Raw genomic sequence first — 22,621 nt, 5'->3', positions numbered from 1 at the left:
TGTTTCCCAGTAAAACAGTCGTGTCAATGTAATTTTATATATAAAGGGATTTTATTAACAAAATAAGTCACCAAACATACATATTTAATGTTAAATAACAGTACTGCTTCATACAGCTGACAAGTATATTGGGATAACACTTCAACACAAATACTCTATCAATTATGGACCACAGTGTATGCTGATAAGTGTAGCACGAATACTGCAGCACATTTAAAAATACACTTCTCCGAAAGGCCTCTCTGCAGACAGGGCTGTCAGAGCTCGAGCAGTCCTTGGATGTATAGTTATACTTAATTTTACTAACGAGGAAATCGAAGCATCCGCCTCCCTCTCGCTTGTCTGCTTTCACCAAGCTATTAAAAGTACACGATGTATTTTCTAAGCGAATAAAATGGCAGCTAACACCCCGACAGTGCAGTACAGATTGGTCTCCATGGGAATGTCCGTTCACTTTGGGACATTCCTGTAGTTTAGCCCTTAAGAATAGTAATAAAACAAAGGTTTAAAAAGGTTTAAGGAGTTTCGTTAAGAACCTACAGAGCTCCTGTTCACCTGCCTCACTGCATCTTGTAATTGATAAATCGCTGTTCACCACTGCTTCGTCTTTCTTTGCTCTGATGTATATTAGAATACGTTTGTGGTCGTGTCATTCATAGGAACATCACTGCATCTGATCACTCGCTGACAGAGTGGCCTGATTTATACATGTATAATATTTTTTTAAAGAAATAAAGAAATAGAAAAAGCAAATCTGTGTGCCGTTTATAAAGTCTGTTCATTTTACCTTTTCGAGAGCCATTAAGCAACATGCGCTGAAAAGTCAAGAAAGTGTTTATGGCTGAAAAATTCAGAAGCGTGGTTTTGGACCCTTCAAAAACAAGAACCTTAATTTTCTATGGCAACCTGGATGTTAGAATCGTCTTTATACCACAGTCGAGTTCTCGATTCTGATTGGTCGGAAGTAACTCCGGCTGTGAGGTAAGTCACGGGTTTATGGTAACATGCTTACTCTAATGTTATCTATTCAAAAGTATCAGCTTACACAGGAGTGGCTGTTTTAAAATGTTTAAAAATCGTTGATGTGGTAAGTAATTTATTTGTTGAAGGTGGTGTTTTTGTTTTTGTTTTTTGTGTGTGTAAGGAGTCTCCGGCGTCAGAACTTTTTAACAGTCAAGGTCTTTACACATACAGCGCAATTTGTCGTTACAATTTTATAATCCGAAAATATGATTATCCGGTAAACGTACACTTTCCACATTGTGTGCAAAAAAGTGACTTTCGCTGAAAGTTTGATTTTTCTAAAATTTTGTCCGTGAAAGGAACGCGTGTATTCAACCAATCGGGGCACAGGTTGTAGAAACACCACACTGCTGCTGCTGGCTTGGCAGAGTCTCTCGTTCAGTTTGGCTACATCCGAATCCTTCCATACTCCTGTATTAGTACACAAAAAGCAGTATGTAGGATGTCCCAATACTCAGCAGGCATTTAAAGAACTGAAGTCATTTTTAAACTTGCTTTATTTCTTAATTAACGTGTTATTCAATTACGTTTCCAGTTTTAGTAACCTTATATATCGTGACTCGTATTGGCAACTAACTGCAATTAAATATTATACTTATCGGCCTATTCGGTTTTTAGCCATGTTGAATTTAGTTCGTTCGGTCCACGGCAGGCGTCGCTTATCCGCGCGATCTTCACGAGACTTGTGCGAGACTTCGAAACGTGAAGTGTCAGCCAGGTGTCGGCGCCGCCATTTTGAAAACTGTTTTCCAAACGAAGTATTGCACAAAAACGAGTTTAAATGACGATTACTGCTTACTTTTTTCAAACTTTCCTGATTGCTATCAAAACAAACAAAACTTCCGGCTTGATCACATCAACGTTCGATAGAGAGCGCACGCGTCTTTTGACAACGTTAGCAGATGTTGATCACTTTGATTTCCGCTGTACGTTTTACTTCCGTCCTACGATGTCTCGCACAGGTCTCGACGAATCTCGTTTACGGCCGTTGCTTTGACGTATGGACTGATATATTACGTAGCGTATTTCAAACACTCATAACTTGCTATAGCAGCGACAAAATAGCGATCAAAAATGCATTCCGATATTTAATAAAATGAGAGAGAATTTTGATGATAAAAAAATTTGCCTTCAGTTCTCCTTTAATAGGAGCCGAATGATACCTTTGGGTCTCAAAACCCAGCGCTGTTTGACAACGGAAACAGAAGTTCTAAAAATACCAATTTGCGTTTAATGTGAATATTAACCAGTGATTCATTAATGATTTTTTCCCCGTACTTTTGCGTCATTTATTTGCATCACGTCGTATGTGTAAAGACTTTTAGAGGTAAAGTGATAGTTTCTCAACATGTGTCAACATGTGTCATTTTCAGGATGAGCAGCTGTGCGGTTTCTTGGTAACCTGAGAAGCTGTCATTTACTGTACTTAACTGTAAATGGTACAACTTCTTCCTCTATGTCAGTTTTCATAAATTAAAACTAATGTAATTGCTGGGAAAGTGCTGAAGGATAAAAGGATTAAACACTTAAAAATAAGGATGTGGAAAATAACACTGACTTCACTTCACTTTGGATCGCATCACGCCACCCCATAGTTGATTTATATTCCTCTAACAGCATGCCTGATGGTCTTTTATTTCTCACATGTTGAAAATGAGATCGTTTGGGTTTCTCATTGTTCAGTGCCATCAATTCACCGTGTGATAATATTCTTAAATCACTCGAGACGTAAATTGTTCTACTTTTTCAAACTGTTTTTTTTTTTTTTACACTCGCGTGGTTTTGATCAGTTGTAGAGGACAGTGGCTGAAATTCACAGTATTTTCTAAGAACAGTGTTAGAGGTAGGTGGATGCTAGCTCAGAGATGATGCTCTAAATCTCGTTGCTGCAGAAGCTTTTTGTCTGACTGACACTTTAAATCTCGGTGCAGCAGACGCACTCCGCTCCAGGCTCTGCCTCTGCAGTTTGTTGCACTTCAACATTCAATGATAAACTGGGCCTTTGGGAGCAGTGACGCGTCCATGAGGGAGACAATAACCCCAAGTCCAACATCAAGGCAGCTGGGACCGCTTTGTGTACATCTGTGGGAGTGAAACTGTATGAAGGGTGTGTGTGTGTAAAGTTGTGCATCATTTCAACACGTGGAAATTTGCTTTTAAGATCTTTCAAAGCAGTGATTTGTAAGCAATGGCTTACAAAGTGATTGGCCAAAACAAGGAATCTTGGGCTTTGGGAATATTTCAACTACACAGTATATTGTTTCCAGACTTGGAAGAACCTATTTGATCAGATTCACCCATTTACAGAGTGCTGTCTCTTTCAAAACTGGCAACCAGCCTGGATTTCTTTCAACGAATTTCCTCAAGACGATTCCTGTCCGCTCGTATGGTTTTCCTGAGCTTTCTATAGTAACCGAAAGTGTAAAGATTTATTAAAACGGTCTTACAAATTCAAGTATGACACTTTGTTACGGGTTAAATGTTAGAAAACTTTTGTATGCATTCTACTGCCCCAGTCAGTCTGGCTGTATGTTGTTCCTCTGTCCTTCACAATTTGTTGCAGTTCTTGCGAAATGGGCTTTAAGTGAACAGTTTTACCCACTTCGGTGCGTTCGGCCCATTGCTCCCTCCACCTTTGTTTACTGTCGTCGCTGTCCATGACCAGGATGCACCTCTAGCTAGGTATAGAGGCATGCTGTCTGTCCCTTAAGACTTGGAATGAAGAGTACAGTTTGTTCAAACTTGTTAGTTGCATCAGGATGAAGAGATGTTTCTTGTATCTCCATTGTCTTAGTAGTGTTAGATGAGAGGAGCATTTTGCCCTCTGCTTTACTTTAACGATAATGTTAAAAAAAAAAAGGTTTGAGAGACCTGCTTTCAAAGTGCAATCATCCTTTCAGTCCTCATAAACAGCTTCCCAATCCACATTCTTGCAGTTATTCTCTGGTCTGTAAACATTGCTCCCCATATTATGAATGATGCTCATTACAAATGAGATTAAATTAAGTTAAAATAGCATTTCCAGTGTCTCATGACCCTACAACAGAGGATCAATGGTCATGGTAATCTGATCTCTGTTTTGGGTGCTTCCGTTGGAACTCAGACGCAGCTCTTCTCGACGACAAAGAAAGTGGCGTGCCAGGATTTTCCGGAAGGTGTTTCTGAACTCCCGGATGCGGTAAGCATAGATAATGGGGTTGACGGCCGAGTTGGCATGCGAGAGTATAATGGCCACGTACATGATTTCGGCAGGCTTCTTTACATCCGTAAAGAGTGTGAGGCAGTTGAGGATATGCACAGGCAGCCAGCACAGGGCAAAGAGGCCTACAATAATGGACAGGGACTTGGCAGCACGGATTTCGCGCTGCAGGAGCCCACGATGGTGCTGGTGTTGGCGGCTCTCGCCGTTGCCCATCACGCTTCCGAGCTTGATCTGCCGCAGCTGCTTCCGAGCCACTGTGAAAATCTTTACGTAAATGCCTAGCATGATGAGCAAGGGCAGCAGTACGCATCCAAAAAAGTTGAAGAAGACCATGTAGCTCATGTCCACTACATCCTCGAAGAGGCATTTTAGACGGCAGCTCTGCAAGAAGCCCTGGTCTGCTTCTGCGGGTTCTCCCTTACCTGCGCTGGAATTCTGGAAAGGAGAACTGTGGTTTTTAGTCGTACTGCAAGTACTGGCTTTCTTGTTCCAGCCTGCAAATGGGATGAGGCCAATGATGAATGATAGAATCCATAAAATGGCAATGATCTTTCTGGCCCGGTTCCCTGTAACCAGCTCCTTATACCTGAACAGAGAGGGAAAGACGAGTGAAAAGTCTATAGTTTTACAACAACAAAAATGCTTCTGATCACTGATGGCTATGACTTTCTATAAAGCTTTAGAGGCAGGATCACTACTGATCAGCACCTCTTGATTTATTGACATGCCAGTTAATAATTACTATTTTGACCTTAAATTCACTCTTGTTCTTTTAGATCAACTGGAAAATATCAGAAACCACCCAGCAGGAAGTTCTCTGCCAGCAAAAGTTAATATGTTCTTCATAACGACTACTGTTCCTTCCAGTTCTATTTTTATAACCAGAGACACGTGTCTTTTGTTTGAACGTTCTGCCGCTGGGAAGACTGTTGTCAAATTTCTGTGATTACAATTTAACCATGATATCAAAGAGCATCAAGTAAAATGTTACTCATTAAGATGAAACAAAACTTGCATCTGCTGGCAGTGTAACAGGGAGTTACTTTTCAAAAGGTTTGGGGTTTTTTTTAATTTGTAGTTTAGTTTTTTTTTTTTTTTTTTTGAGAGATGCCACCTGCAAAGAAGAATCGAGCTCAGATCTACACACACCGAGACCAGAGTGATGACCCAAACTCTTCAGCACAGAGCAATTCGTATCCGACCCTGCCAAACCTGCCCCGTCTGATGGAATAAATCACACATTTGGATACATTATTCAAGTCTCAGCTAATCCTCACGTTGCATTTCTCTTCCCCAAGAACAGAAACTGTCCAGAGTGCTATCCGTCAGAGACCCGCCACACTGATCACTGTGACAGAACCACTATCATACGTCATGTACGTAATTCTCTGTCTTCACCAGTCTTCTTTAATGTAGCCTTTATTTCTTTCCATTTGTACTTTCAAATGGTTCATACTAGCCTTCTGACTAGGGCTGTAGCCAAGACCATGACTACCATGAGTCTGAAGGGGGTCAAGGCCAAGTTTAGATCACGTTCTCAAATTCTTTGCAAGGACAAGCATTTACTTTTACTTGGCCTCGTTTATTGCTTGGCTTCGTTTTGCCTTTGAACCATATTTAGCAAGACCAGACCTAGAAAGGTCCAATTGCAAATGACAGTAAATTCAAGACAAACCCACATCGTTACAGAAACTGTCTTGGGACTGGACTCGGACCCCGCAGCCCTGCTTCTAACTCGCTGCCTGGTGGCACGTTTAGATTTACATCAATCTGTTGTTCCTTCTTTTCTTCACGTGAGTGAAGATGTAGGAGTCATAGCGTGATTATAGTCATCAACCCAGTCCCCTTTATTCACACATCTCCTCCAGCTCTCTCTTCTGCTGCTTCTGGTTTGAGTTAGTGCTCAACATTAGTGGGTCTGAGTGCTTGTGATGTACAACCACCATCCTCTCTGATGGACCATGTTTCATTATGTGCTTCTCCAGTTAGTACTTACTGTTCTGTCAGTACCTTCTGGGCAGCTAGAAAAACTAGTTTACTTCCTGAACTGTTCAGGACTTTCAGACAGATTTTCTTGATGTGGATGAAGCTCTAAAAGCAGTTGAAACTGGTATTTATTGGTCCCTTTTAAGCCCCATCCTACTAACATGAGTCATCAGGTATACTAGTTATTTATTTAAAGGGAAACTACAGCATGACTGCTGAACTTAAAGGTCAGCAGTGACATTAATATCAAAACTTTTTAAAGCCAAGATTGCAGACCATTAAAGGTCATGGATAAAGACATTTTTCTTAACTTTTGATTGTAAAGGAGGATGTGCGACAAGAACAAAATGATACTACATGGAGGACTCCAGTGGCGAACCGTTACTATTAGAGCTGGGAATTGAGCTCAGCCAAAACTTAGCCAGACACATGAAAAAAGCAACAGGGCAAAGGATTTTGCAAGGGATTATCGGCAGGCTGCCAGGTCGCTCTGTTGGGTGTAGCTGTCGATGTTGATTTTAAAAATAACTAAGTAAATTACATAGGGAAATGAATACTTAAGTATGAATGAAAAATACTGTAGCGAGCGTGCAGCGTGGAAGAGGAGTCTGGAGACAGAAATCTTAGTTTATCAGTCGTTAGCTTGTGCTACTTGCTCTCGATAGCACTGGCTTGACTGCTTTATTAGCATTCACTAACACTACTGATGAACACTACACTGGCTGGAAGGTGACTTCACTGCTGCGCTAAGTCGCGGTTAAGCTCGCGTTGGCTTTTGAGAAGGCATCAGGCGATTTAAATTTTTGATCCCTCCCACTATAAATCAAAATCTGATTGGTTAATCAGGCATCTGTCACTTCCTACATAAACATACACTGCCATGGCCTTCTGTCCCGGCAATGAAGTCCTAACCAATGAGTGAGCCAGCTCTAAACTCTTCTCAGCCTAGAGATAACAAACAAACAAAAAAAATCTCCTTGGATCATTCGATTTTAATGTTTTCAGGACAGTAACCCTTTCATTTCTGAAGCAAATTTGATAGAAAATGAGGCCGAATCAGAAGAGAATAATTATAATAAAATTATGAAAATTAAAGTATGAAGGAAATTAAATCTAACATTTGAAATGCTGATATGTTTAGGCTTCTCTGAAGGCCTAGAAGGCCCTGACAGTTCCCCTCTGGAGGACTCGGCACCTAATTTAGAATTGCACTCCATTACAGGCACCCCTAAATCCATTTGAAAATCTGTAAATGAACACGTAGAGCAGCATGTCCTCACCCATGCAATGACCAAAAAAAACACCACAGCAGTCGCCTGTAACATGGCTACTTTACAAACAAAAAAAACATTAATATTGCTTCTTATTGTGATCAAACTACACATGTATTCATTAATTTGTTCATTCATGTTCAGGAAGTGCTTTATACTGTTCAGGACTGCAGTGGCTCTAGACCCTACCCCAGGAACACAGGGCACGAAGCAGGAATGCACCAGGGATGGAATGTCATCTCACATTCACACACAATCACGCCTAGGGGCAGTTTAGACTTGCCAATACACCTGCCTCCATGTTTTTAGGAGGAATCCAAAGAATCATGATGAAATCTGCATGGGCTCAGTAAGAACATGCAAAATTCTGCACAGATAGTAACCTGAGCTCATGATCAAACCGGGGGATCCTGGAGCAATAGTCCACAAAATACTTTTGTGAAAACCTGACCATCACACCTATATGTGGGTGTTCCCCAGAATGTTTCCATAAAGGTGGAAGCACCCAACTCTATAGAATGTCGGTCTTTTATATGCTGTAGCTTTAAAAATTTCCCTTCACTGGCCCAAACCTATTCCAGCATGACAATGCTCCTGTGCACAAAGCAAAGTCCTCAACTTCACTTTGTGCACCTTTTGGCTTTTGGAGCCAACATCAGTAATGTTCTTGTGGCTGAATGGAAAAACCCCCACAGCCACACCTTCCCAGAGGAGTGAAGGCTATTGTAAAAGCAAAGGGATACCAAATTTGGAATGGGATGTTCAAAAAGCACACGTGGGTGCGATGGTCAGGTGTCCACAAACCTTTAGCCATAGTGTATAGTTTTTATCACAAAATGCTACTCTCAAAACAGTCCCAGAAAACTTATCAAGAACCTCCTGAGGTTTTCAGGACACAATAAAAATGGTGGTTGGTTGGCAGTTATTAAGGCCAGTGTTGCAATAGCAGTTAACAAATGACATCTAAGCTTAAACCCATAATGTCAGTCTGTAGCATGGATACAAGCACGAATATGTGAGGGTGGGGGGAATATCAAAGTGGTGTAGTCCTGTGGGCTGGGTGGATGAGTGCGCTTCATTTGCACCCTTGATTTAAAATACAGTAAACAAGTGGCTTGAGTTTATTTATTCTGAAATTCCAGAAGATTTAAACACAGATTTTCATCTAGACACGATACAGAATTTCCCAAAAAGTTATTACAAATAGATTGTACTGCATCTGGTTTCTATCTGATATAATCTCAGCAGTTAGTGTTATTGGATCTAAAAGTAAATGGAAATGTTTTTGACCTTTTAATTTCTGCTATGAACATTTTAATTTCATCCTGCTGTAATCCTGGCTGGGGATTCCTCGTCTTCTCCCTGTTCAGTTCAGGTTTATGTGCATCGTGATTTTAACAATAGAGATTGTCGCAAAGCAGCTTTACAGAAAACTAAAGACTTAAAACATGAGCTAATTTTATCCTTAATTTATCCCCAATGAGCAAGCGTGTGGCGATGGTGGCAAGGAAAAACTCCCTCAGATGACACAAGGAAGAAACCTCAAGAGGAACCAGACTCAAAAGGGAACCCATCCTCATTTGGGTGATGACAGACAGTCCATCCATCCATCCCTTTTCTGCCACTTGTCCGGGTTGCAGGGGTAGCAGCCTAAGCAGAGCAGCCCAGACTTCTCTCTCCCCGACCACCTCCACCAGTTCTTCCGGGGGAATACTAAGGCGTTCCCAGGCCAACCGAGAGAAGGCACAGGGAAACAACCCTCTCGTTTACTGGGGAGAACTCTGATGTTAGCGTGCCGAACTGGGGGGACTACCAATAGCCCCACCTCTGCTCACCCTTGGCAACTCCAGCATCGAAGGGAGTCCAACCCCTCTCCAGGAAATTGGTTCCAGAGCCCATGCTATGCGTTGAGGTGAGCCCAACTATATCTATTTAGTACCACTCAACCTCATACACAAGCTCAGGCTCCTTCCCCACCAGAGAGGTGACATTCCATGTCCCAAAAGCCAGTTTTGTCAGTCAGGGATCAGTACGCCAGGGCCTCCGCCTTTGGCTGCCACGCGATCCACAATACACCAAACCCTTACGGCACCTCCTGCGGGTGGTGGGTCCACAAGAGTGTGGTTCAGTGTTGCTCATTCGGGCTAGACCCGGCCGAGCCCCACGGACATAGGCTCGGCCACCAGACACTCGCCAACGAGCCCCTCCCCTAAGCCTGGCTCCAGGGTGGAGCCCCAGTATCCCTGGTCCGGGCGAGGGCACTCGGATCCTTGCTGTTTCTCCCATAAGGGTCTTCAGAACCGCTGTTTGTCTGACCTCTCATCTAGGACCTGTTTGCCTTGGGAGACCCTACCAAGGGCAAATGCCCCCGACAACATAACTCCTAGAATCAGTGAGGCACTCAAACCCCTCTACCACGTTAAGGTGGCGATTCAAGGAGGGGATAACAGATAGCATGATTATAAATAACTCGCTTCTATAACTGTGTCCTATAGAGTCACAAAGTATAACTGTGAAACCAGGAAATTCATTATAGTTTGAACATGAAGTCTGTTTTGTTGATGTTATAAACTGTTCATTGATGGAAACTTGAGTGCAAAACTGTTCATGACAACCAACTGCAGTCCTAAAGTCAATTGTAGTCCTCAGACATAACTGCACTACTGTAAGTGTCCGGAGCCGACTCCCAAGTGCGACTTTCGACTGTCCATATGGGGCCATCCTCCACAGGAGCAGTGTGCTGAAACTTAGCCAGACGTAGGACATCAGGATGGATCAGAATTTAAAAATGTATTCCTAATAAGCAAACCTGAGGTGACATGAGGAAGAAACCTTGAGATTCAAAAGGAAACCCATCTTCATCTGGGTGATAGCAGATGGCGTGATGATAAATAACTCACTTCTCTAACTGCAAACTAATATTGTCAAAAAGTGCAATCGTGTAACCAGGAAATTGATTGTAGTTTTAACAGGAAGTCTGGTTGATGAAGTGAAGTGTTCACTATTGGAGACAAAACTGTTTGTATCAATTGCTCTCCAAATCCACAAAGGGTGGATCACATTATGTCGAGTGGTTGCTCTGATTTATTTTGTTACGGGAAAACATGATGTTGCTATGGGAAGGTTTTCACCATATGTTGCTTGCTGAAACCGTTGTATGCTGCATCAGTACACTAACGTTTATCCAGTCAGCACAGATGTCCTTACTAATGAGCCATAAAGGCAGAGTAAGAGAGATACAAGAAAGTGAGGATGAAAATGGATTGTATTTACAAGGACAAACATTTACATGTCTCTCTGGAATGCAATAAGAATCACATTCCTCTAATTTACACATTAACATGTATTGGCAATTTATCTCAGTATTTGGTTAGAGGTTGCCAGTGTAGTTAGTTTGGTGCTAGATTTGGCAATTTTTCAACCTCTTTTGTGACTTGTTTATTATTATTATTAATTATTAAAGAGCCTAGTGACTTTTTGCGAAGACCTTAGCGACTGTCCTGTGCTAAAATTAGCCATGTTAGCGTAATACGTTCCCAACGAACAATCTCCAATCATCAATTTGTTCTTGGTGATATTGATATTTACAAGTACTAAAAGCGATTTATTTAATCTGCACCCGTTTTCTTCGTGGCTGTTTTCCGACTCCTCACTACCACTGCTTTGTTTTGTCTGTGAAATTATAGTATTGTATTATATAAATACATAAGTAGCTGTAAAACTGTATTTTGTTTTCTGATAAAGTTGTTCTATTCTCTTTTATTCTATCCACATTCACTGGATATGAGCAATCGTGCACTCTGATTGGCTACTCTACTACTAGGATATCAGCTCATATACGGTGAGCAGAGAAAAACAAAATGGCGGAGCGTGTTGCTGAACCAACCGAGGACGAAATAAAAACTCTACTCGAAAACAAAACCCCAAAAAATACAAAACAAGAGTGCTCTGAGCAGGGGTGATAGCGTTCCGGCGCTGCGCCGGATTTCCGGCGTACCGTGGCTGGGGAAAAAAAAAAATCTAGTTCGCCCATTGTCCTGTGTCATTCTGAGATGCGCAGATAGACAGTAAAGGGAATTCGGAATTCCCTTTACTGTCTATCTGCGCATCTCAGAATGATGGGCGAACTAGATTTTTTTTTTTCCCCAACCACGGTACGCCGGAAATCCGGCGTGGCGCCGGAACGCTATCACCCCTGTCTGAGAGCACAATATCCCCCGCGTGGTAACTGTGCCATAACGCTGGTAAAATGTGACTGAATTGAACAAGATTGCAATATGCATACTACTGACATATAACAAAGAATCCTGTCAAGTTTCATGAAATTCCTCCAAAAATTATAAGAGGAGTTGTTTTCAGAAGGTGAGTACCCTTCTTGGGACGGACATCGCCACGACATGATCCCCCTTCGGGCCTTTCAGCCAGCGGGGGATAAAAATTGTGAGAGGAGTTGATTTCAGAAGGAAAACACACTTTCATGAAATTGTCAAAGTATAATTTTGTTAATCAAGGGCTGTAACTCTGGTAAAATGTGACCCAATTTAACAAAATTACAGTATGCGTACTACTGACATAACAAAGCCTCTTGTCAAGTTTTGTGGAATTCCTCCAGAAATTGTCAGAGGAGTTGATTTCAGAAGGTGAGCACCCTTTCCTGGGACAGACGGACGGACATCGGCACGACATCATCCCCCTTCGGGCCTTTCAGCCAGCGGGGAATAAAAAGCAACAAAATATGGAATAAAATGTATTTGATGGTAAGAACGTTTTTTTTTTTTTTTGCTTGCTTGTTTGTTTGTTTGTTAAATAAAGAATTATCACATTTTTTTCACAAATTGCTCCATTCGTCATTTCAATGTTTGTTTACATTCTTTATCTTTAAGCATTAAAATTTGATTTTTTTTTTTTTAGTCTGGTTCAAAAGTTTGAAAATTACATAACTGAAATGTCCAAGGAAGAATTAAATAAATGTCTAAAGCTATTCTATACCTTGGCACGACAGCAAGGTGTCACTTTCTACAAAAAAAAAACCACTAAAAAGTCAATTCATGCAGCCATCGATAGGTTTTTAAGAAGTCCACCTGAGCAGAAATGATTTTGTCAAACGTTTTGTATAAAGTTTTTATTTATTGAATTTGCAAAAAAAAAAAGAAAAAAAGCTCCATTTCTCAAAATCCAGTGACTGTGGAAAGAATAAAACAGTTATTCCACTCAATCTCATTGTATGTGGCTTATAGTCGACTCGGTGCTACGCGCCTCATCGGCTATCAGCTCATGTACGACTCTATTTCATAGAATAACCATTAAATATTCTATTCTAAGTATTTTCAAAAAATCTTTTTTGTTCATGTACCGTAGCATGTTTTGATAGTTCTATAATGGTCATTTGTCTCTATGTAAATTAATGTATGACATCATCCAGTGAGCCCTGATGAGCTTTTCAGCATGCGTGAGCTACTTCCCCCTGAAAAGAGTTGGCAACACTGCATTTGAGCAAAAATACACAGTACACAAGAGACCGGTGATCTTAAGGGAAAATCTGAACCTAATAAGAGCAGATGCTTCGAGGAAAAACATGTCGTGCATGAGACTGCTAAGCAATCATCATTATATAATGCTTTGTGGCATGTATAGAAATGCTGAGCACGTCCAGCTGGTCTCGGTGTTGGATCAAGATGGCAAAAGATCTAAATGACTTTCGAGGCTGGCAAAGACTGTTGCAGTACATGATTAGTCCATCAAACACTTCAATCCTGATGGGCGTGGTGTCTTTCAGCAGGACCCCGCCCCCATCTACAAGGCATAATAAATGATTTTATATCGATGAAAATGATGTAAATCAGCTCTCAGCCCAAGTGAACACCTATGGAAGATTTTGGAATGATACTTTTCACCATCATTATCAAAATATTGATGGATTAGTACAGTGCAGTATGAGATTCGGTACAGTTCGACTTCGAGACCTGTAGAATCTGCAGTTCATGGTGGACCACCACTTTACTAACATGCTTTTATTCTGTTTTGTTCTTTAATTTATCACCTATCTGCAGTTGAACAAACACGGTTATAGTTATAATTATAATACGTCATAAAATGGTGGGAACTGGAATTTTCTTATATATGTGAAGAGGCACTTGTGAACTAACATGGCTAATGTTTCCAAAAAAAGGTGTTAAGTAATAAACAGGGTCTGTTTGCACCTGTGGTATATTTCAAAAATCATGTTTAATTTGTGGAAAAGAAATGGGATTTCTCGTTGCCTTGAGACTGTTCGGTCTTTGAGCTGTTTTCGTGGTAAACGATGTGACAGGATCGTCCTGCGCATCTGAAAATTACATCACACTGACCCTCCTCCACCATCCAGCTCGCTCTGTGGACAATAATGGAGGAGCATTGGAATGTAAGTCCATGCTTCGGATTAGTCCTCAGGCTGAGAGAGTTGCAGTCCCTGGACACCAGGCAAGCAGCCACACTGCCCCCGGCTTTGTGTTCGAGCAAGTGGGTGGCCGAGTGAACGTGACATTTGCACAGTGGTTACTGCTAAATGAAAAACGTAAGGGAGTGCGATGGGAGCACTTTTTCTGTATTAAACCATTTTTTTTTTAGTGGGAACATAGGCAAAATCTGCACTTAATACAAATCAAGAAGTCAGACGCAACAGAGAGAGATGAACACACTGAAAGAAACCTAAACTTACTGGGAGGGTGTTGCATGCTGTCACCTACAGTATGCACGCACTCATTCAAGCAGAAACCACAGATGATTGTCTTTTTCGCTTTCAGTTAGCTACAAAGCATGAGCAACTCATTCTTCACAGAATGGAAAAACGAGTGTGTGTTTGGACAGTATGGTGGTTTCCTCTGGGTTCTCCGTTTCCTTTTCAGTAGGTGGCCTGGCTATGCAGTGAATTTCACTTTAGCACCTTTTATACACGCTCGCCTACAATTAAACAGCGCTGTGTTTGTTTTTACGCGCGTTTTAAAGTCATGCTACAGACGCTGGTCTTTAATGCTTTTATACAATTCCTGCTGGCTGCCTGACTCATGGGTCACGTCTCAAAAAACATCTTATCTCATCTCATCTCTAGCCGTGTCGGTTATAAATCAGATAAACAGGATGTTTGCCAGCCAGATGTTTATCTAGTCTTGGAAATAAAAAAGATGTATATCAATCATCAAGCCATCAGTGAAAAGTCTGAGCTGAATATGTCTTCTTCACATCATCGATAGATTTTGTTCAGTGTGATGAGTTATAAAAAGGTTGGGATGGACCGCTGGCTGCTGATAAGATGAATCGAGTTCCAGGTGCAATTAAGTCCTGACTCTCAGCACACGCGCATTACCAGCGTTCGATTATTGACTACGCGTCAGGTTTCAACCTGATACACAAAGGTTAAAGCGGAGAAGCGCATCATCACACTGTCATGGTCGCCTAAGGACCTGTTGATGATTGGAGCAGGACAGCTGTGCTGATAACTGATTGATTACGTAAAAGCATTTCATCACCTACATGTACAACACTGTGTGTGTGTGTGTGTGTGTGTGTGTGTGTGTGTGTGTGTGTGTGTGAAATAACAGGGCTGACGTACAGTATGAGGAAATGTATGAAATCTTGTGTGGTACGAAATCTTGTGTGGTTTTTCTTTTACGGTGAAGAGCAGAAACAAGTTCTTAGTAAAACTTTGGATGAGTTTCGAAAAGAAGGTTCAGGTTGTTGAAATGCATGTGCTTGACCCTAATCAAGCTCGGTGCTCAAAGGTTTGGAAGCATGTGCCTGAATTTCTCACTTGGCTAGATTTCAGTCGCTTTATACCTACACGGCTGGACTGAAGACAGAGCATTTTTTTAAGGATTTTCCACTAGGAGACCAACTGGTCTGGGCAATACAATCACAGGCCCCAGAGTCCATGCGGCTGCACCGCTGCGGCATATTCCGTGATGCAAATTGCCGCATTACGAATCCTCGTTTCAGCCAGCATAATATCAACATAGTTAATGCAGTGCCAAGTTACCATAACTTCATCATACGTATGGTAAAATACTAAAATTACACTGAGTTTAAGTTATTGTTTTATCAACTTTCATAATATTACGTATTTTAAGAAACAAGAAAATCAATTTTATTGCTCAATGTGAAACATAGTATCAAATAACTGTATATTTAGTCTGTAATTTGGAAATTGGAACAGTTTTGACAACCCAACTTAAATATTTATTAAACATTCCAATCCAAAGATAAACAGTCTTATGAATTTGGACCAGCAATTCAAGCATCTCTCATAATCCCATTTCAGTTAGCATCAATCTAACATACACTACTGTTCAAAAGTTTGGGGTCACTTTGAAATGTCCTTATTTTTGAAAGAAAATCACTGTTCTTTTCAATGAAGGTCACTTTAAACTAATCAGAAATGCACTCTATACATTGCTAATGTGGTAAATGACTATTCTAGCTGCAAATGTCTGGTTTTTGGTGCAATATCTCCATAGGTGTATAGAGGCCCATTTCCAGCAACTCTCACTCCAGTGTTCTAATGGTACAATGTGTTTGCTCATTGCCTCAGAAGGCTAATGGATGATTAGAAAACCCTTGTACAATCATGTTAGCACAGCTGAAAACAGTTGAGCTCTTTAGAGAAGCTATAAAACTGACCTTCCTTTGAGCAGATTGAGTTTCTGGAGCATCACATTTGTGGGGTCGATTAAATGCTCAAAATGGCCAGAAAAATCTCATCTCATCTCATCTCATTATCTCTAGCCGCTTTATCCTGTCCTACAGGGTCGCAGGCAAGCTGGAGCCTATCCCAGCTGACTACAGGTGAAAGGCGGGGTACACCCTGGACAAGTCGCCAGGTCATCACAGGGCTGACACATAGACACAGACAACCATTCACACTCACATTCACACCTACGCTCAATTTAGAGTCACCAGTTAACCTAACCTGCATGTCTTTGGACTGTGGGGGAAACCGGAGCACCCGGAGGAAACCCACGCGGACACGGGGAGAACATGCAAACTCCGCACAGAAAGGCCCTCGCCAGCCACGGGGCTCGAACCCGGACCTTCTTGCTGTAAGGCGACAGCGCTAACCACTACACCACCGTGCCGCCCATTTTACAACTTATAGTGGTAAATAAAAGTGTGACTTTTCATGGAAAACACAAAATTGTCTGGGTGACCCCAAACCTTTGAACGGTAGTGTAACTTGGTCTCCCAGTGAAGCTGGTTTGGCAATGACTAGGAGACCAAATCTGGCCACTATGGATCTTGTGAAGTTCACACTCACCTCAGAGGAATTTTGACAGCCAGGTATCTATCAATGGCCACCGCCAGGAGGCTGAATATGGAGCTCTGAGTGAGCACCAAGACGAAACAGGCGAGGAAAAGGCAGCCGTAGAAGTCGCAGGGCAGCCCGATGCTGATGGTGATGGCGAAGGGGATGGCGAGACACCCGACCAGAATATCAGCGACTGCCAGAGACACCAAGAAGTAGTTGGTGGCGGTTTTGAGAGTGGAGTTGATGGAGACAGCCCAGCACACCAGCACGTTGCCGACGATGGACAGCACAGCGATGATCAATTCAATGGGGATGTAGAAAGCACTCATCTCAGCGACGAGACGCGCGCGCCGCCGTCGGAAAGTCGCCTACGACAACACTGTAAGAATCGGGGCTGGCACGCGCGCTGATGAATAACACCTCGTGCAACAAACCGCACATTTCCTTCCCGAGTCATCTGCCATCTGTGTGCATGAAAGAAAGAAAGAAAGAAAGAAAGAAAGAAAGAAAGAAAGAAAGAAAGAAAGACAGCACTAAGAGTTTGCATGCAAAAAAAAGTGCACCATGTGTTGTTGTTGTTGTTGTTGTTTTTAAATAATAAGCTCCTAGAGCTTATCAACAGAAATAACACTGAGTTTAATAAATAATAATAATTTCTCATGTCTTACCCCTCACTGTTTCAGCTCTCATGTTAGACTCTGAGGAACTGCGGCTCCAACACATGGTTATTAGAAGTGCTTACAGCGCATGGACACGCCCCCTTGTCCCACCAGTCCACGCCCCTTCGTAATAACTCTAGATGGTATAAACTCTAAACAACACTTATTGGTTTGTAGGATCAGAGCAAACGTGATGTAAAGTCAACAACAATCCTGATGATGATGATCCACTCAGCTCTCAGTCTGAATTATTCATGAATACAATACCTGAAGGACTCAGAGATGGAAAAATACACACACACACACACACACACACCTAACTTGACTTTGTGATTCCTTTATTTTGGCATGATTGGTTTAAAAAAAAAAAACATGATTTTTTTATTTCCATGTTATTTTTCGACAATGGCTTGGAGACCTTAACGAAGAGACAGGAGGCAAAGTTGAGGATGTTCAGGTTTGCGATGGGAGTGTCGAGGATAAGGAACGAGCACATCTGGAGACAGCTTGGGAAGTGAAATGAGACTGAGATGGTACGGGCACATCCTGAGAAGAGATGCAGGGCATGTTGGAAGGAGAATGTTAAGGATGGCACACGAAAACGAGGAAGGCCAAAGAGGAGATACATGGATGTGGTGAGAGAGGGGACATGAAAGTGGCAGGTGTGGTAGAGAAGGATGTAGAAGACAGGGAGCAATGGATCCGCTGTGGCGACCCCTAATCAGGAGCAGCCAAAAGAAGATGATGATGTTCTTTTTCCACATGATGATTGTAAAACATAAATGTCATTTATTTTTGACTTATTTTATCCCACAATTCATTTTTCATATGATTTTATTACATCATTTTTAACACAATTCATTTATTTTCACATGCGAGTTTTTTAAAAAATAGGACTTTTTTTTTTTACACACACAACTGATTTATTTTGAAACACAGTTAATTTATTTTATTTTCCCTCCTGATTCATGTAATTTCACATTAATACCTTAATGTCAGGTGTTTACCTCAGTTCACATGTGCAATTTGAATGTTTTTCACATGGAATTACCTATTACTCATGTGATTTTTCTGTAAGGGCAACCACGTGTTGTGGATTCTGCAGTGAGACCCCCCTGAACATTTCCACTCTGCTCCCACATACTGGTTTTTATGTCTCATCACACGTTTTAATGAGCATTTCTAAACTTACAAACATGGAGTTCATCATGACTCTACTACAGTGCATTTCCGAGCAAACTTCATCAGCAGTGACAGTCTGTGAAACACTTTCAGTGACTAATTCACCATAACCCCATTTTTATGATTAAGAACACTAACATCGACAGAGAACATCTGGCCATAAATTCATCTCAGCGGGCAAAACTGAAGTCCTTCAAGCAGGAAAAACTGACACCCAGACAAAATGCATCACAGGCTTCTCTTTTCTCTGAGAGACACAGGAAATAAAGAACTCTCACTCTGCACACAGACAGACTTGTAGTTGGAGCGTCAGAGTATTTCCTTCTAAGCCATGTAATATTCAACATGTGTGTTTTAGTGTGTGGAGTAATTTGGCACGGAGCTGTACAATGTAACGGAACTGTTATTGTTAAATATCACCACTGCCTAGAGTCACGTTTCACTTATATGTACTATATACACACACACACACTACCTCACTTTTCAGAAAAATACTTGAATTCTTAATACTTGTTAATCAGGGTAGAGAAAAATAACCAACCCTTCTACAGTCTGCTGACGTTTGTGTTTAGCAAACTGGCTGGGAATTAATGCAAGATTCAAAAAATACTTTGCTTAAAAATACTATGGATAATAATCAATTCTCTGTAAACAGTATAACACCAATATCTGTACCGTGCTATTACACAGAAAAACATAACTACTCCAAGCAAAGTGAAATAAATACAGTCCATACAGTTCTCATTTCATTTCAGAATCTATAAATGTGTAAAAAGGAAGGATTTTCAAAGTGTGATGCTGAGAAGCAGCTTTGTTGGTATATATATATATATATATATATATATATATATATATATATATATACGGTATATTACTAGTCAAAAGTCTGGGCGCCCCTACTCATTCGTAGGTTTTTCTGTATTTTGTATTTTCTACATTGTAGAACGATACTGAAGAGATCAAAACTATGAAATGGAACATACACTTACTGGCCACTTGTTGAGTCTAAGACTCCTGTTCTTGGCTGCAGGAGTGGAACCCAATGTGGTCTTCTGCTGTTGCATGCTGAGATGCTTTTCTGCTCAGCACGGTTGTAAAGAGTTGCTATGAGTTACTATATCCTTCCTGGCAGCTCGAACCAATCTGGCCATTTTCCTCTGACTTTTCTTCTCAACAAGGTGTTTGTTTCCACCCACAGAACTGTCGCTCACGCAACTCGATGTTTTTTTGTTTTTCGCACCATTCCCCAGGAGAGCAGACGTTTCTGAAATACTCAAACCAGTCCGTCTGGCTCAAACCAACACCCATGCCAAACCACAGTGAAAGAAAGTCACACTTTGAGATGACAATTTTTCCCATTCTGATGTTTGAAGTGAACGTTAATCATCTGAAGCTCGCAATTTGTATCTGCATGATTTGATGCGTGTCAAGGGATCGGCTGATTAGAGACCCGCATCAAACAGCAGGTGGACGTGTGTTCAAATGACCGGTGAGTGTATATGGAATTATGTGGCAAACAAAATATATTTCATGTTTTAGATTTTTCAGTGCCAGCGTTTACTTTGATGACACTTTGCACACTGTTGGCGTTCTCTTAACCAGCTTCCTGAGGGAGTCACCTGGAATGCTTTTCAATTAACAGGTGCGCCTCGTCAAAAGGTAATTAGCGGACTAGTTTCTTGCCGTCTTAACGTGTTTGAGATCAAACAGTAAATAACAACAATACTTTTTTAGGATTATCCATATTATATCACGAACCGCTCAACTTAAGTAAAGAGAAACGACATCCATCGTTACTTTAAAACATGAAGTGACTTTAATTAATAAAAATAAAGAATAAACACTGGATTAGAAGGCGTGTTCAGACTTTTGACTGGTACTGTATATGCAGGATATATATGTACGTATATGCATGTATACCACATCGTGATGTGGAACAAAATGAGCAGAAAGTGCTTCTGGGATTCTGTGCCTTCCATTTGCCATTCCTCCATTGAAGGGTCAAGTCTCAAAGTACTTGTAGATCTGAGAAACATACTGCATGACGCTCTGCCAGTCGGGTCTGTCTGTGTGCATCAGCTCATCAATGTCCTAAACATAATATACAGAGAAAGAGAGAGAGGGGCAAATATTAGACACAACTCTGACATGTTCACATCATTGTCAGTTTATTAGCTCACCTTGGTCAATGTAGGTTTTGCTTTCCTTCATCCATCTACCAAAATGGGTTTGTTTACTAACCACTTATTTATTACACACATCTACCATATTGGTCCACCTGTAATTGCACTATCAATAACCAGCATCATCCTCTACCCTTCATCAGAGGTAGTTTCTGGCTACAGGAAGCTATTGGCTGAATATTTCACGACTGACGGACCACCAGGTTATATTTTTAGTCATGAAATCAAACTTCAAGCGCCTCAATCTACTGTCTAGTCCCATGTACCATTTTCCTGTGCAAGTCCAGTAATAATAAACCTGATTTCCTCTGACATCCCAGTAGGTGTAAATGTATGCATGCATGTTGGTCTGCGCTGGACTGGTGTCCCATACCGGTAGAGGATGTGTTCCTGTCTAACACCCAACGTTCCTGGGATCGGCTCCGGATCCACAGCAGCCCTGAGCTACATTACTGAAAATGAATGAATCGATAGATTTTGTTCAGTGTGATGGGTTATAAAAGAAAGGAGGTTGGGATGGACAGCTGGCTGCTGATGCCATAAAATCAATCCCAGATGATGTACAGCCTAAAAACCAGCGTTATGTGTAAGATGACTCGAGTTCCAGGTGCAATTAACACACTTCATTAACTCACTCCAGTCCTGACTCTCAGCACACACACGTTATCGTGATCATTATCAGCGTTCGACTATTGACCACACGTCAGGTTTCAACCTGATACACAAAGATTAAAGTGGATAAGCACATCATCACACTGTCATGGTCGCCTAAGGACCTGTTGATGATTGCAGCAGGACAGCTGTGCTGATAACCTATTGATTACTGATGCCTCTGATCACTGTGTCTTTCCATCAGACGCAAAAGTCATCAGCATTTCATCACCTACACGTGCAACACAGTCTGTATGTGTTATTATAGTCCATAATGAAGGAAATGCAAGAAATAGAATAGAATGCCTTTATTGTCACTATACACATGTACAATGAGATTAAAGCATCTCCAATAACAGTGCAAACAGCGTGGAGAGAGAGAGAGAGGAAGAAAAAAAAGAAAAAAGGGGGGGAGGGTGTAAGGGGGGTAAGGTGCACAGTCCTGAGGTGTATGTGTTGTGTTACACATTATGGAGTGAGGTATTGCTCATTGCACATTATAACGTATTGCACAGAGAGAGTCACATTATAAAGTATTGCACATTATAAATTATTGCATGAGAGTCACATTATAAAATAAAATATTACACATTATGAAGTATTGCAAGGTAAGGTAAGGTGCACAGACTTGGTGTATGTGCTGTGTGTAAGGTGCACAGTCCTGAGGTGAATGTGTTGTGTTTCACATTATGGAGTGAGGTATTGCACATTATAAAAGTATTGCACCTTATAAAGTACTGCACATTATAAATTATTGCACGAAGTGTGTCACATAGTAAAATAAATAGACTATAAAGTCAGAGCATATCCGAGTTCAGGGCGGTTATAGCTTTTGGAAAGAAGCTGTTTTTGAATCGATTTGTCTTTGTCCTGATGCACCTGTAGCGCCTCCCTGAGGGCAACAGGTCAAACAGATCAAAGCCAGGGTGGGAGCTGTCCTTGATAATGTTCTTAGCTCTGCTAGGGCAGCAGGAGGTGTAAATGTCCATCAGGGAGGGGAGAGGGCAGCCAGTGATCTTCTGTGCTGCCTTAACTACCCTCTGGAGCCTCTCCCTGTCTACAGCAGTGCAGCTGCCGTACCATACTGTAATACAGTACGTCAGCAGGCTCTCGATGGAGAAGCGGTAGGAGGTCAGCAGCAGGTTGGAGTTTAGGTTGTACTTCCTGAGGACTCTCAGGAAGTGTAG

The 22,621-nt window shown here is 41.4% G+C and overlaps 2 protein-coding genes across 11 annotated transcripts in view; both read right to left on the bottom strand.

The window, feature by feature from the left end:
* Window positions 1-32: 32 nt before the first annotated feature.
* Window positions 33-17,184, bottom strand: adora2b (adenosine A2b receptor). The gene is made up of 2 exons (XM_060912132.1): window positions 16,769-17,184; window positions 33-4,811 (listed from the first exon to the last, which is right to left on the bottom strand). The coding sequence occupies exons 1-2, from the start codon at window positions 17,086-17,088 to the stop codon at window positions 4,061-4,063; spliced, it is 1,071 nt and encodes a 356-aa protein (XP_060768115.1). The 5' UTR covers window positions 17,089-17,184; the 3' UTR covers window positions 33-4,060.
* Window positions 17,185-19,356: 2,172 nt separating this feature from the next.
* Window positions 19,357-22,621, bottom strand: part of specc1 (sperm antigen with calponin homology and coiled-coil domains 1) — a 268,966-nt gene continuing 265,701 nt past the window's right edge. For 9 of the 10 annotated variants that reach the window (XM_060912649.1, XM_060912648.1, XM_060912646.1 and 6 more), the window contains one exon: window positions 19,358-20,691. In XM_060912649.1, coding sequence (XP_060768632.1) covers window positions 20,602-20,691 — 90 coding nt within the window. In that variant the 3' untranslated portion in view covers window positions 19,358-20,601. Of the gene's footprint in view, window positions 20,692-22,621 lie in introns of all 10 variants that reach the window. The other variant, XM_060912650.1, reaches the window with a different exon arrangement.

The sequence above is a fragment of the Neoarius graeffei genome, chromosome 28 (genome assembly GCF_027579695.1).
Source record: "Neoarius graeffei isolate fNeoGra1 chromosome 28, fNeoGra1.pri, whole genome shotgun sequence".
NCBI lineage: Eukaryota > Metazoa > Chordata > Actinopteri > Siluriformes > Ariidae > Neoarius > Neoarius graeffei.
The sequence above is the reverse complement of the archived record's forward strand: the minus strand, read 5'-3'. Positions and strand labels throughout refer to the sequence as shown.